Source organism: Podarcis filfolensis (assembly GCF_964270895.1).
Source record: "Podarcis filfolensis genome assembly, chromosome: 15".
NCBI lineage: Eukaryota > Metazoa > Chordata > Lepidosauria > Squamata > Lacertidae > Podarcis > Podarcis filfolensis.
In genome coordinates, this window is record NC_139618.1 from 8,468,823 (window position 1) to 8,484,669 (window position 15,847).

The window sequence follows — 15,847 nt, forward strand, 5'->3', positions numbered from 1 at the left end:
ACTCAACTCTCAGGCCCCGGACTCTCGGCCTGGTGCTCCTGAGAGCCAGGTGTCCAGGTGCCCCGCACCCCTAGCGCCTATGGGTAAGACAGCCTTGTCTATGAACCAGGAACAGACCCTGCTCCAAGCCCCACCCCCTGAGACCCCCAGCCCAGCTGATTGGCTCCTGGGAGGGGCTGGGCTACGGTGCAGCTGGACGAGCAACCAACGAGACTGCCTCCAAGCTGCACCAATGACATTGTCCTTTGCCTCATCGGTGCCCCGCCTCCATATACACCAGGCACAATAGTCTGCCCTTCATTAAGTAGGAGCTGTTGATTTTGCCTGCTAATCTGGTTGCTTTCTTTGGTTTCGTTTTAAAATCTAGATTACTTTTTGTTCCCTTTTCTATAACGTGTAATGCAGGGTAAAATCAGATCACAAATCTGAGATCCTTTGTCCAATAATAGATATTCTCTTTTTTCTCTTTTTTAAAAAAGAGCTGACTGACTAAGCTTCCGATAAAATATACACAAACTAAAAAAGGAATTTACAGAATAAATAGAATTAAATATGTAGTGTTTTGGGTTTTTGATGCTGTTGTTAAAGCTGAGATTTATGGGACAAATCTTGCTAATCACCTCCATGTAGGCAGAGTATAGAGAGAAAGCAAAATTTGCCCCCAACCACGATGGAAAATGTGGACAAGTGTGCAAATTATGGCTAAAATTTCAGTTGAGGTTGAGGTCTCCAGTTGCTGATGTCTCTGTCAAGTTTCATTTCTTCCAGTTCTCTTTGGTTCTCGTGGGGAAACACGGCCCCAAATATGTCCTCGTGGTATCGCTTCTGCCTCTGTAAAAACGAATGAAATAAACCAGCAATCAGTAAAATTTGCCACAACATTTACTGGAGAGGGTCCCACACTTTTCAATCAATTTCCCCATCACACACACAAGAAAACCATTGTTGTTTTTAAAGTGGATTTGTTGCACCAGGGTAAAATAGGGATTTATTTTATTTGCACTAAACTATGTTTTTGGTATACACTTAAGAACACCAGAAGAGTTCTGTTGGATCAGATCAGGGGCCCATGAACCCAGCATCCTGTTCTCACAGTGGCCGACCAGATGCTCCAATGGGAAACCCACGAGCAGGGCCTGAGCACTTGAACTCCTCTTTGACAAAATACTGACAGTCTGCAGGAGACACAAGCTGAGTGTACTGGAAGAAGCAAAGATCACCAGTGCTGAAGCAATGATTCTTCAACATCAACTTCGTTGGACTGGTCATGTTGTGTGAATGCCTGATTATCGTCTTCCAAAGCAACTACAGTGGTACCTCGGGTTAAGTACTTAATTCGTTCCGGAGGTCCGTTCTTAACCTCAAACTGTTCTTAACCTGAAGCACCACTTTAGCTATTGGGGCCTCCTGCTGCTGCTGCACCGCCGGAGCACGATTTCTGTTCTCATCCTGAAGCAAAGTTCTTAACCTGAGGTACTATTTCTGGGTTAGCGCAGTCTGTAACCTGAAGTGTATGTAACCTGAAGCGTATGTAACCCGAGGTACCACTGTACACTATTCCAAACTTAAAAATGGAAAGCGTAATGCTGGTGGTCAACCAAAGAGGTTGAAGCCTCTCTCAAGGCAAATCTTAAAAAAGTAGTATAAACACCGACAACTGGGAAACACTGGCCTGTGAGCACTCCAGGTGGAGAACAGCCTTTACCAAAGGTGTCATGGGCTTTGAAGACACTCGAACTCAGGATGAAAGGGAGAAACGTGCTAAGATGAAGGCATGCTTGGCAAACCCTCACTGTGATCAACTCCTCTCCGGAAACCTATGTCCCCACTGTGGAAGGACGTGTGGATCCAGAATTGGCCTCTACAGTCACTTTCTGTTAAGACCGTGTTCATGGAAGACAATCTTACTCGGCTACGAGTGATTGCTATAGATGAAGAAGAAAGAGATTTTCAGCGTACCTTCAGCTGAAAGCAGTAATCTTCGGCCTGCTGTTCCGTCAAGCCCAGATACTTGGCAAATATCTCCCTTAACGTCTTAGCGACTTCTCTGGCCATACGGACATCCCCACAGACGTAGAGGTGGCCCGCCTCTCTGTGCAAGAGCCTGCACACGTCGGACTCCAGCTTTTTCCGAAGAAGGTCTTGGACGTAAACCTGGAGCGAGAAGAACAAACCCGTATGTTATTATTCAGCTCCATCGTTATTGTTGTTGTTTAGTCGTTTAGTCGTGTCTGACTCTTCGTGACCCCCTGGACCAGAGCACGCCAGGCACTTCTGTCTTCCACTGCCTCCCGCAGTTTGGTCAAACTCATGCTGGTATCTTCGAGAACACTGTCCCACCATCTCGTCCTCTGTCATCCCCTTCTCCTTGTGCCCTCCATCTTTCCCAGCATCAGGGTCTTTTCCAGGGAGTCTTCTCTTCTCATGAGGTGGCCAAAGTATTGGAGCCTCAGCTTCACGATCTGTCCTTCCAGTGAGCACTCAGGGCTGATTTCCTTCAGAATGGATAGGTTTGATCTTCTTGCAGTCCATGGGACTCTCAAGAAACGTTTTAAATTAGGGCTGCAACATTTAACACAGTGTTGTCTACTTGGACTGGCAGCTGCTCTCCAAGGTCTCAGGCAGAAAGAAGGCTTTCCCATCGCCTGTGGCCCATTTTGGGGTGCAAAAGGGTCAGTTATTTAATTTGTTATAAATGTCCTGGACCGCTGGTCTTCAGCTGGTGGGTCTGGATCCTCTGGTGCAGCCCCCCCCAGACTCAGCCATCCAGATGTTTTTTGGGACTACAGTTCCCATCATCCCTGACCACTGGTCCTGTTAGCTAGGGATGATGGGAGTTGTAGTCCCAAAACATCTGGAGGGCTGAGTTTGGGGATGCCTGCTCTAGTGATTTGTGGCCTGACCCAAGGTGGATCGCAAGAGGAGCAAGACCGCCATGCAAATATGGAAAAGGTTAAGAAATGCAAGTTTGGGTTAAAGGTGGGTCCTTCAGGATAAGATGAGACTTACTTTGGGATAGCCAGGCTCTCTGGAGTAAGCTGTGTAGACCTCTTGAAGGATCCCTTTCCTTTTCATTTCTTCCATTTCGTCTTTGTAGAGGTGATCCAGGCTGGCGTGTCGGCAGCCAAATAACAGGATCATACTCCTCCCTTTGATCCCTAGAATCAGAAGCCTCCAAATCAGTTTTCAAGCATGGGTTGGGGGGCATGCGAACAGATCTCCTTCTGTCCCAATTTAATTCATGCCTATTTGGGATGCCTAGTTCTCACTGAGGTGACTGGCCCTTTGTGCAATAGATGCATCCCCCACACATAGAAAATTAGTGTGTCAGGAACTAGAGTCCCTGAAATGCTAGCTTTCTAAGTTTGGTGTTTTGGGGCAGGTGAGCATTGTTTTTTTAAATTTATTTTGCAAGGAAGGGCCAGCAGAAGTTGAGGTTTCAGGGTGAAAATTCAGTGCCCATCCCTGAAGCATTATAAGAAGGAAACAAAGAAACGAGAAACATGATAGCAAAGAAAAAAGAAACAGAAAGGCAATGACCGTCATCTGAGGCACTTCTTTGTGTGCCTTCTTCAAGAGAGGCCCAGAGGGTGGCAACACCAAAATTGGCCTTTTCTGTAGTGGCTCCCTGTCTGTGGAATGTTCTACCCAGGCACCTTCACCTGGCACCTTCATGATACATCTTTAGGCTCCAGACAAAAATATTTCTCTATAACCAGGCCTTTGGCATTTACCAGTCTGTGGCCTTTTAAAAGTAGGTGGGATGGTCTTAATGTATCCCCCCCCCGGTTTTAATGTATCTATGTGGGGGTTCAGTGGCGTAGCGTGGGGGGTGCAGGGGGGCCGGCCGCACCGGGCGCAACATCTGGGGGTTAGGGTTAGGGGGCGCAAATCCACGGGTTAGGGGGCGCAAATTACTTGCCTTGCCCCGGGTGCTGACAACCCACGCTACGCCACTGTGGGGGTTTGTCTGTCTGTCTGGTTGTAAGTGGCTTTGGGTTGCCTTGGGTAAATATAAAGCAATTAACATATCTAATAAATAATTTTTGTTTAAGGGTGGAAATATTATTGTTTTCATTTGTAAATTGCTTCTCATGAGGCCTCCTGAAGTGATTTTACAATATAATGCATGTAAAATAATGTACAAAAACTGTTGTAACATAACAAACAGCACATACATAAATTCAGTTCAAATCCAAGCCAGAGAGCAGATGGGATAAAGATTTTTGGAAGCCATGTGGAAAGGGGAAACCCCTTTAGCTGAAAAGACAACAAAGATGGCGCCCATCTGATATGCAGTGGCCATGAGTTCCAAAGGGTAGGTGCCACCACTCGAAAGGCCAAATTCTGACATTGTGAGTAACAGGCCTGATAGGAAAGTACAGTGGTACCTCAGGTTAAGTACTTAATTCGTTCCGGAGGTCCGTTCTTAACCTGAAACTGTTCTTAACCCGAAGCACCACTTTAGCTAATGGGGCCTCCTGCTGCTGCTGCGCTGCTGGAGCACGATTTCTGTTCTCATCCTGAAGCAAAGTGCTTAACCTGAAGCACTATTTCTGGGTTAGCAGAGTCTGTAACCTGAAGCGTATGTAACCTGAAGCGTATGTAACCCGAGGTACCACTGTATATGCAGGAGGCCCTCAGGTGCAGAATACAGTGATTGGCTGAGTATATTAAGAATGAGACGATCTTTCAGGTTTCCTGGTCCCAAGCTGTTTAGGGATTTATACACTAAAACTTGGATCTTGAAGTGTGTCTGTTTCTCATTTGCTAGCATGCTGGGAACTGTAGTTCTGTGGGAGGTTAAACAGTTCCCATAATTCTTTGGGGGGAAGTCACGTGCTTTATGTGGCCGTTAAAGGGGTAGTATGTGTGCAGGCCTAACAACCGGTGACAAATGTCCCCCTTTACCTTTCTTTTCCAAATCATAGAGGCGCTGTTGCCAGAAGCTTCTGAACGGGGCGATTCCTGTGCCTGGCCCAATCAGGATGCACGGTTCGCGTGGGTCTTTTGGAAGCCGGAACCCATCAGCACTAGACAGAAAACAACAGCTGAGTAATGCTGTGTTCAAATGATATATATGCATATATTAATATTGTGCAGCTTGAAGCAACCGGATGCATAACAACTGACTCCTTTTGGAATAAAAACATTGTCAAGGCCCATGTTTAATTAAAGCTTTACTTGCAGAACTTTCTTCAAAACAGAACAAAAAATGGTAAATAATACAACCAAGTAATTCTGTACAAGATCTTGTGCAGTCCAGCAGAGGCTCTGCTTTCTATAAAATATGAAATACTCCAAACAGATCTAAAACCACAAGTTTCTCTCTTTACAGCCTCCATTTTGCCTTAGGCTGTGTGCTCCTGGAGAATGTCATTTACCGTACATGCTACTTCCACGGAGCCTGGGAACAAATGCTAAACACGACTCCCTTTCAAAATGGAGATTTGCAGCCAAATACCTTTTCTACCTGATCTAAGGTTAAACACGCAGGTGTTAGCTAGCAGAAAGCAACAATGGTTAATTATCTACTCATCAAGGAGCTCAGAAACCACTTAGTATGCGCCAGTGCAATTTTCCCACGTTAAAGCCTTCAGTAATACACATTTAGGCAGTCTGCATTTCAGTGTCAATGAAACAATTATACTTAACAAACGAGCCCCTGGTTCAAATGGTGAAGCCAGCAGATTAGTTCTCATCTTTGCCATGAACTCACTAGGTGATCTAAACTGAGCTGCCCTACCAACTTCTGCAACCCTTGACAGAGCATCTTATTCCTTACTCTCCAAGATCATGGCCGTCAGCAGGAGACACTCTTCTGTGAGTTCCAAAGATGTCAGAAGCTCACTCTGCATTAACTTAGAGCAGGGCCTTTAGTGTGGCTGCCCCATTCTGTGGAATAGCATTGCCACGTACTTTGTAGCATCTAACCAAACTTTTCCTCTTCCACCAGGCCTTTGGCTGATTAATATTCCACAGCCTTTTAAATGTGTTTGTGGGAGTGGGGGTTATTGCTTTGTTGTCTCTGTTCTAACTATTTATTTGTGCTTTATCTTGTGTTTTTATCTTGTGAAGCACCCTGAGATCTTTCGATGAAGGGTGGTATATAAATCTAATAAATCTGATAAATTAAAATAAATAAATTGTATGGGGTTGGTTGGTTTTGGCCAGCAAAATCATAAAATCAAGTTAATGTGCTTTATGCACAGTCAGGACAGGGCTGACCTGGAAGATGTGGCACTGCAGGCATCCCACATGTCATTTTGAGGCTGTGAGTTCATCAACATTTTCTTACAGCCCAGTTCTTGGGTGTGTCATTACCTGCGTACAAAACAGGGGATGGTCTCCTCTAGGTCGACAGTGTTCAGCCAAGTGCTGCAGACTCCGTGATGCACCGGACCTTCTCCATCTGAGTGGAGGAATGGGGGGAAATGTCAATTAAATCATTACCCCCATGAGAGGCTAATGTCAGATTCAAAACTCAGCCAGATGGGTAAAGAAAAAGCGCTTTATATGCGTTGTCTATGCATGTGACACTGTGACACCAGATGGCACTGTGGAGTTCCGTTTTTGCCAACCCGATTTCTCATACAAAGTTTACAACGCGTTTAAATGAAACGCTTCTTGGATGTGTCTGGATCCAGCCTAAGTCAATACCAGGTGTCAGCATTGTTGGGCATTTCCCAAAGCACACAAGCTAGCAAGGAGCTCACTGAGCCCTGTGGCCCTGCTGCTCTCCCACCTCGAAGCCTCCACTGGTTCCCCCACCCTCTCCAAACAACAGATAGAGAAATTGGAAGTGTCTGATTTGTCCATTTCATTTTTTTCAATTCTCTACATTTCCACATTCATCTGTGATTTATTTGGTCTTTTGAAAAGTCCCCGTGTCCACATTTTAGTGCAAATTTCCCTTAATAGACACATTTGTGTATGTGTTATTTTCCCCAATATATGTATTTTTACGCACACTTTATCCTAGGATGGGCACTTCTGTGCAAGCGACTTGGTTGGAGAACTGCATTGCAAAATTCAGAGATCCAGGAATTTCAAATGATGGCTGCGCTTTAGTTCAGGAAGTGCACAACGAGGTAGATCTGTCTTTAAATGCAAGCTGAATCTCTCCCTCTCCCTCTCCCTCTCTGTCCCTATTTGCTATGTCCAGTGCCAAGTGCGAGGGACAAACACAGTATTGTCATGTTGCCATCAGACTGTTTTGCAGCTGGTGGGAAGGAGTCACCCAGTGGTGCCTGCTGCCCATTGAGACTGGCAGGGCAGAGGAATGGCAGATGAAATTAATGGACTACGCAGAATTGGATAAGATGACAGGAAGAATTCGAAACCAGCGGGACCAGAAATTCTTGAAAGATTGGTGTAAATATGTGAGTTATTTGAAAAACAACTGTAATCAGCTGACTATGCTTGTAGGATTACAAGAAGTTTTGTAAGGAGAACTATATGAAATATTACAGAAAAAGTTTAGGAGAATGGATTCTAAAGTACGGATTAATAAAAGTAATAGTTAAGAGAAGGAGATGCAAGACTAAGAGATGCAGGTCGAAAATCATTAGACGTGGTTGATGGAAGTCCTAGGCTTATAGCCAAAATGTGGTATAAGATGAGATATGTTATGTTATGTTTTATTTGGAAAATATATGTAAAACCAATAAAAATATATTTTTTTTAAAAAGAGACTGCCAGGGCAGAAGGCAGGGAGCCCAACAGCAGGTGGCGCCAGAGGCTACTCATTGTAGTCCCCATCCTCTTCCCTGCTGAGTTCTACAAGGGGCAAGACTGGGACTAAGGAGGAGGAGGAAGCTGACATCTAGGACCACTTCTTGGACTGGTTGTAGGTGGGAAGGCAAGTGGCTGGGCTGGGCTGAGAGCAGAGGTCTGTGGGGCAGTGCCTGACCAGTCCCAATGGACCAGCTTCTGCTGAATTTCCCATTCTGCGGCATCGCACTCCAGGAAGCCCCTCTTACCTCTGGTCCTGTAGGTGACCACGGCGACCGTCAGGTGGAGTTCTCCGGGCTCCTGGTCCTGCGAGGAACTGATGGAGTAATACCTGGGTTTCAGCAAAGGCAACTGCGACAGCAAGAAAGAGGTTGAGACCTCGGCCGACGGAAACTCCTGCAACACCTCCAGGAAGGTGGGGCCATTGTGAAACTTCCACTTGTTGTACTCCTCCAAGTTCTGAAATGCAAAACATGCAAAAAGCCCATCAGAGAGCCAGCCGGCTGTGAATCAAAGTTGGAGTTAACCCTACTATATGCATTTTCCTCCACGTCCTTCTGCATCACGAAATTTGGAGGAACGTGGATTTCAAAGGGTGGCTGCAATTCGTGAAGTGCGAATCAGGCAGGCTCACATTTAAATGTGAACTTTTAACATGCATCAAGCTCAGGACCGCAATACTTCAAGGACTGTCTCTCCCCATGGGAACCAACCCAGATCCTGAGATCATCTTCTGAGACCCTTCTTTGTGTGCCTCTTCCTCAAGAGGTCCAGAGGGTGACAACACGAGAACAGGGCCTTTTCTGCAGTGGAATGCTCTCCCCAGGGAAGTTCGCCTGGTGCCTTCATTATACACCTTTAGGCACCAGGCAAATACGTTCTTCTTTAAGCAGGCCTTGGGTTGATTGTCATCTAATGCCCTTTGAAAACGTGTTGGGGGAGTGTTATTGGGTTGTTCTGGTTTTGATTATGTATTTCATGTTTTTATATTGTAATTTTATCCTGTGAACTGCCCTGAGACCTGTGGATATAGGGCGGCACACAAATTTAATCAATAATAATAATGTGTGCTGTGTCGCCATTGCTACGTTGAAGTTATTTCATATTTATGTATTGTATGATGTTGCGGTGTCATGCATTTATAAACACATATTTTTTGAAAAGTGAACAGAATCGATTTTCTCCTTATCCCCATGGGCAACAACGCAGTAGCAACATTAGCAAATGAACAAGAGGCCCACTCCAGAAAACTCTATGATTCAGCAGCCTATTATTATTATTATTTAAAGGGAATGTCAATTTTATCATGGCAAAACTCACATGAGATAAGAGGTCCAGCCTCTCCTTCTCGCTTTCTTCTTTTGCCAGCTGAGAAAGGATCCGAAGCAACTGTTGGGAAGGTGGAGTCGTAATATCCAGGAAATGAGTCAAGGCTTGGGAGAGGGTGCAGGCTGGGAACTTGCTGTCCGCCATCCAGTAGCCACCTGGAATCGAAGAGGAAATGAGTTGGGGGGAGAAATCTTCAGATCTCCAGAAGAGGAAGTCAGCTGGAGATGAGGTTTTGCGCAAAGGAGACGCAGAGCAAGAAATAGGTGTGGCTGTTTTCCTGCCCTAAAAATGTTTTTTTCCAGACTTTGGTTGAACTCAGCAACCAGTGCCAGTTAGAGGTACCATTAAGGAAAGGCTTTTGGGGCAGATGTCCAGGGCAGAACGGACTAAGGACCCCTCCCATTGCCACCCCTGCCAAACATAGCAGGGCTGGCTTCCTGCATTCTGAAGAATTTGATGTACTAATATGCATTTACCAGCTGAAGAGAAAGTCCCCTGTAAGGCCAGTAAACTCAGAGTCTAAAGTTACCCAAACTGTACCACTAATTCCCATCAATTTCAACCGTAAGAGAAGAGGATGGAGAACTGCTGAGCTTAGAGAGGGCAGCCTTGTAGTATTTCACCCAGTAATAAAAACAGGAGTTGACATAGCTACACAAGCACTCAAGTGGATAAGTAGACAGTGGAACCTTGGTTCTTGAACGCCTTGGTACTCAAACATTTTGGGTTCCGAATGCCGAAAACCCAGAAGTAAGTGTTCCGGTTTTCGAACGTTTTTCGGAAGCCGAACATCCGATGCAGCTGTTGGCTATTGTTTCCGGGGCACCTGTGCCAATCGGAAGCAGAGCCTTGGTTTTTGAACGTTTTGGAAGTCAAATGGACTTCTGGAATGGTTTACATTCGAGAACCAAGGTACCACTGTATTCATATGCACTCCCAAAAATATTTTTATTCTCTGCAGGGCCTCTCCAGACGGGTTGCTTTTTATGGTGGCGGCAGGGGTGGGCATGTTGCAGCTGTATTCTGCAATATGTCATTGATGCAATAGTAGGGACATTTAGTAGAACATCCACATATAATTCCACTTCATTAGTTGTGCCGTGATGCTTCTCCAGTGTTACCACACTACTGTCGCCTGGAGAGCAATCTTAAGCTACAATTCCACAACAGTGTGGCAACAAACATACAAGCAACAGACGTTTGGGGTATGAAAAGTTACACAATTCAAGCAAGAAGCTACAGGATGTGCACCAATCAGAATCGAAGCAAGATGTCCACCCCCAAACCTTTGCAGACATGAATGGTGTTAAAAGTGGGTTGTTTGCAACCACCCAGGTACTATAATGAGCGCCAATAATTATGAATGCACAATGCAAAAGATGTCTGGAGGGACTCTGAGATTTGCTTTGGTTTCAGGTTTTCGGGCTTAAAGTTCTACAAGTCCTGACTTACGATCGCTGCGCCTTTCCAGCCTAATGATCTCATCCGGTGGAGGAGCATCTGTGATCCGGGCGATGATGCCATCCACGAGAACTTTGCAGTTGCCAGGGACGATCCCAAGATGATCTCCAGGGAGATACTCGACTTCCTGATTTCTCTCACAGGAAAGCTTAATTAAGATAGTCGCTCGACTGAAACAGCAAGCGAAAACAGACCCATCAAACCGTCACAGGATTTCCTTGTTGACACTTTGGGACAGGATACATTTCTGGTGTCTAATGGGGAGAAGTATTGTCTCTTGGATTCCCTGAAAGCCTGCTGACCATTTATGGAAAACCTTGCCAAACTGCAGGGGTTTTTTCCCAATCAGTTAAAGGGAAATTTAGAGACGTGCCGATCAACACACAATAAACTGCAGCACGTGTGAATATCTTCCTACCTGTTGGTCAAATGACTCCAGTTCAATAATCCCCAAGTCCAGATTAGTGTTTTTTTTTAAAGAAAAGGGGGAAAGAACCATGCCTAGGATGGGTTAAAACAGGGATACTCAGAATATGACTTGAATACCTGGACTTTGAACTTTGCAGGTTCTGCCGAAACTTTAGTTTCATTGGAATGATGTTCTTCCCATGGACGTCACCAAGTGCTGTGAAGGGGGAAACATTTGCTAAGTTGGAGTATGGAACATTCTGCATGATGCGCTTACTTAGGAGATTGCTTACAGCTCCAATGATATCTTCCTATACACATACAAATGTAAGGCTGTCATAACAGATCCCCCCCCCACTGGAGGGCTGCATCGCAATCCTTGATTTCCACAAAGTCAGGGGAGGGGAGAGAAACAAAAGAGAAGGAAGGTTGCACAACCGCAGCAGCCATGGCATGGGAGCAGACGGGAGAGACACTGAGAGGGCAAAAGTGGAGGTTTAAAACAGGGGTCAGCAAACTTACCGCGCCTCGGGCCGGTGTCTCCAGCGCTGATTGCGCGGTGGGCCGGAGGGCGGGGAAGCATGTGCCCATATGCGTGTGCACACGCTATTTCCGGCGCACTTCCGGGTCAGAGGAGCACCGGAAATAGCTTGTGTGCATGTGCACGGGCCTCCTCCGACTCGGATGTGCACCAGGAATAACGCTTGTGCATGCGCAAATAACAGTTGTGCATGCACACAAGCTGTTTCCGGTGCTCCTCTGACCAGGAAGTGGGCAGCTGCACAGCGCAGTGCCGGTAAGAGTGGGCGGTGGGGGTCTCCGCGGGCTGGATAAACGAGTCCCTCGGGCCTTATCCGGCCCGCGGGCCTTACTTTGGGGACCCCTGGCTTAAAACAACAGCAGAAGTTTGAGTGAAGCAAAAATGGAGGAAACTGAGAGGAAAATGGTGGATTTAAACAACAGCAGAGGTTTAAGTACTATTAAATATTTGAAGGTGTGTATATATTAATAATAATGATGATAATGATAATGATAATGATGATAGTGATAACGATAACGATAACGATAACGATAATAATACAGTATATTGCAGACACACACAAATGTATTTGAGAGGCAAGGTGGGAGGAAATTATACCTTTCCCCAAATCCAGAAGCTGAGAGTCATACACAGTCCTAAAATTCTCTGGATCCCAGGTTGAATTACATGTATATGCTTTCGGAACCAAGATCTTGTGCTTTTCACGGATAGCAAAAAAATTGCAGGCAATCTTTTAAAAAACAGAAAAGAGAAGAAGATAGACTGAAATTATGGAGGGCTATCATCTTGAGTTAGCATGGACTGTAAGTAAATAAATTCACTTCAACTGATTATGTTAAAACATGTTTGTTTGTTTGTTTAAATCAGTTCAGGTTAAATGTAAAGATGATGCAAAATGGTGTTTGGCCCCCTCAATATCTGTTGGGAAGGGGCTGGTCCCCCTCATTTTTCACTGCTATTGCAGACCTCTAAGCTCCTAATTTCAGCCCCCAGCTCCAGATTCCCGGAACAGGGGTCAGGAAACACCCCCATTCATGGCATTGACCATTTCCCTACAACATTTGGACCCAATGCCTCTCCGAATCCTTCCCCTCTCCGCTCCTGAATCTGGTGGCTGTTGGTACCTTGAAGGTATTGAGTGCCCACATCCGGAAAGCTTCTTCCTGTCCGTTGAGTTCGTCTCCTTCGCCCATCGGGGTGAGAGGCGATGCCCCCAGCTGCCGGAGCTTTTGGTAAACGGTGCGGGCAAAGGCACAGAACTCTGGATACATACTTGAACCCAAGCCAAAGATGGCGTATCTGTTCCAAGGGGAGAGCTGAGTTAGCTGTCACTCTTGATATCATCAGAAAGAAACGATGGGTGATGTGCAGAATGGTTTTGAGAGCATCTGAGCAGATATGGGGCCCTGATCACCTCTCTGGGTGAGAGAGACTTGCATATGGGTGAGACAGACGTATAATAGACAGAGGTGGGAAAACACTTTTGGCCTAAGGGTCACATTCCATTTTGGGTGACCTTCCTGAGGTCACATGTCAGTGGTGGGCGGGACCACAGGCAAAAGCGGGTGGAGCCATGAATGTAAATTTTAGCTGCTTTCTATATCCACACCTCTGTCTGTCCTCCATCCAGAGTTTCAGAGTTCAAGGACCCAGCCCAGCAGGAACACCAGGTATTACACCTCTTGTAACAGGGTTTTCAACTAACTAAAGAAAGCTTGATTAATTGTATATTTTAGTTGATTACTCAGATAACAAATTAAATGTGCATAGGTTTGACATTCTTTCACACAAAAAGCAACAACTTTTGTTTTTGGATGATGTACAGACATCAAGACAGCTTGGATCTAACACACAGCATAGTGTTAAGAGGACAAGTCACTGTGAACCACAGAATCATGCGCTCCCTCCATCTCCCCCAGCAATGTCCAAACCAAAGTGTCACTGATCTTATGGTTTGTTGGGAAAATGCCAACTTCAAACCATTGTTTCATAAGAGTGCTTATTTCAGCAAACCATAGTTAAACCCACAGTTTCGACTTTGGGCATAACGTTAAACTGTGGTTAATCTAAAATGTAAGCAGAGGCATTTGATCACCTTATTACAGCCATGCCAGAAGAAGAGAAGGGAGGGGGGTTTAGTGTTACATAAAAGCGAGGCAAAGTGCAAACCACGGTTTAGTGTTCCATGCAAGCAATTTTTTTTTAAACGATTTACCAACCTTATATAATTGGGGACACTCTTTTAATCAATCAAAAGTGGGTTTTTTTAAATGTATTCAACTATCAGGGTAATAAAAGTTGCAACCTTAATAACTAAAAACATTTCCTTAAAATGAACAATACAAGAGCAGCAAGCAAAAGGAGTGTCGCTGAGTGACAGAGACCCTGATCTGAAACCTTTGACAGCTGCTGCCACTCAGTGTCGACAAGAAGAAGAAGAAGAGTTTGGATTTGATATCCCGCCTTTCACTCCCCTTCAGGAGTCTCAAAGCGGCTAACATTCTCCTTTCCCTTCCTCCCCCACAACAAACACTCTGTGAGGTGAGTGGGGCTGAGAGACTTCAAAGAAGTGTGACTGGCCCAAGGTCACCCAGCAGCTGCATGTGGAGGAGCGGAGACGCGAACCCGGTTCCCCAGAGTCTACCGCTCTTAACCACTACACCACACTGGCTCTCACTAGACAATGGTCTCACTCAGCGGTCTCACTCAGAATGAGGCAGCTTCCTACACTCCTCACAGGAACAGACGGCAAAGCATGATCTCAGACCTGAAAGGCCAGAAGGCCAGAAACCTGACAGTATTGTTCAGCGCAAGATGAGAGCTGCACATCCCCAGCCAAAAAACAGTTACCTGAATCTGTTGCTCAGTTGTTTCATAGACAGCAGCGTGTTCTGCAGCGTCTGTGGCAAAAACAAAACAAAACAGGAGACACCATTAACATTGCATTGATAACCTCGCTCACACTGGAAATTCATTTTGCCTCGTGGCTATGGAAAGTTACTTTTCCATTGCTGGGTGCGTCTCCATTTCCAAAAGTGCTGGTGACCACCAGGAGGAGGGCTTCCTTCTCCAGATCCCTTGGATCGTAGTCATCCATGCAGATAACCTAGAAAAGGAAGTTGGATTTATAAGCAGCTGGGGGGAGGTTGGAGAAAAGGGACAAGGTTTTGTGGAAGGAATAATAATAATAATAATATAAATTATTATTTATACCCCGCCCATCTGGCTGGGTTTCCCCAGCCACTCTGGGCGGCTTCCAACCAAATATTAAAAACAATACAGCGCCAGACATTAAAAACTTCCCTAAACAGTTGTCTTTTAAAAGTAAAATAGTTATTTATTGCCTTGACATCTGATGGGAGGGTGTTCCACATGGCGGGCGCCACTACCGAAAAGGCCCTCTGCCTGGTTCCCTGTAACTTGGCTTCTCGCAGAGAGGGAACCGCCAGAAGGCCCTCGGTGCTGGACCTCAGTGTCTGGGCAGAACGATGAGGGTGGAGACGCTCCTTCAGGTATACAGGACCGAGGGAAAGCTATAGTCAGCCATACCAAGCTGGGAGAGCTCCGTTGGGAGAGAAGGACAAGCTTAATCTCAGGTGACAGAGGTAGGTTCACCTTTAAATGCAAACTGGATCACATTTCTCCTGCACCCATAGTTGCTGGGAAGCCCAGGAGGGGAAAATGCTCTTGTGGTTAAATCCTGTTTGCTGGTTTCCCACAGTTCAGGCACTGTTAGAACAGGATGCTGGACGAGATGGGTCATTGGCCAAACCCAGCAGGGCCTTTTCTTACATTCTGATGTAGTCATAATGCTACTCTCCCCTCACAGGAAAAATACATTAAAGGTCATGGAACTGTAAAGTTGGAAGGGACCTCAAGGGCCATCTAGTCGAACCCCTCCTGGAATGCAGAGATATTTTGCCCAGCGTGGGGCTCAAACCCACAACCTTGAGATGGAGAGTCTCATGCTCTGCTGACTGAGCTATCCCAAGAAGCCTCTTACCTGGGTGTTGAAAGCACAGTTGAAGAGGTCACCAAGGTTCCGCGCCAGCGTTTCTGATCTTCCTGTTTCCGTCGCGTACAGGACAGTTGCTTTGATCCTGCCCGCTGTGGCTCTCCGCATGAGCGACGATGCAAAAAGCACAGCCCTGGGAAATGAGGAGCGATAGATTACTTGTCGATTTAATTCATTAATAATTAGTAATTCTAATTAATAAATAATATTATAATGAATAATGTCAATAGGATTTATGTGCCATCTTTCATTTCAAGAAGTTTCATGAGTGAATACGGTCGTACCTTGTTTTTGGAACAGCCTAGTTCTCGAACGTTTTGGCTCCCGAACGATCGGAACCCGGAAGTGACTGTTCCAGT

The 15,847-nt window shown here is 45.7% G+C and overlaps 1 protein-coding gene across 1 annotated transcript in view; it reads right to left on the minus strand.

Moving 5' to 3' along the window:
• Window positions 1-434: 434 nt before the first annotated feature.
• The window catches only part of NOS2 (nitric oxide synthase 2), a 34,080-nt gene continuing 18,667 nt past the window's right edge, over window positions 435-15,847 (minus strand). Inside the window, exons 14-27 of the mRNA XM_083587467.1 lie at window positions 15,477-15,621; window positions 14,475-14,579; window positions 14,324-14,373; window positions 12,598-12,772; window positions 12,071-12,203; window positions 11,071-11,149; window positions 10,516-10,694; window positions 9,055-9,218; window positions 7,983-8,193; window positions 6,325-6,412; window positions 4,912-5,033; window positions 3,010-3,158; window positions 1,960-2,154; window positions 435-831 (exon numbers count right to left, since the gene is read on the minus strand). Of these exons, the coding sequence (XP_083443593.1) occupies window positions 703-831; window positions 1,960-2,154; window positions 3,010-3,158; window positions 4,912-5,033; window positions 6,325-6,412; window positions 7,983-8,193; window positions 9,055-9,218; window positions 10,516-10,694; window positions 11,071-11,149; window positions 12,071-12,203; window positions 12,598-12,772; window positions 14,324-14,373; window positions 14,475-14,579; window positions 15,477-15,621 (1,924 nt within the window). The 3' untranslated portion in view covers window positions 435-702. The remainder of the gene's footprint in view (window positions 832-1,959; window positions 2,155-3,009; window positions 3,159-4,911; window positions 5,034-6,324; window positions 6,413-7,982; window positions 8,194-9,054; window positions 9,219-10,515; window positions 10,695-11,070; window positions 11,150-12,070; window positions 12,204-12,597; window positions 12,773-14,323; window positions 14,374-14,474; window positions 14,580-15,476; window positions 15,622-15,847) is intronic.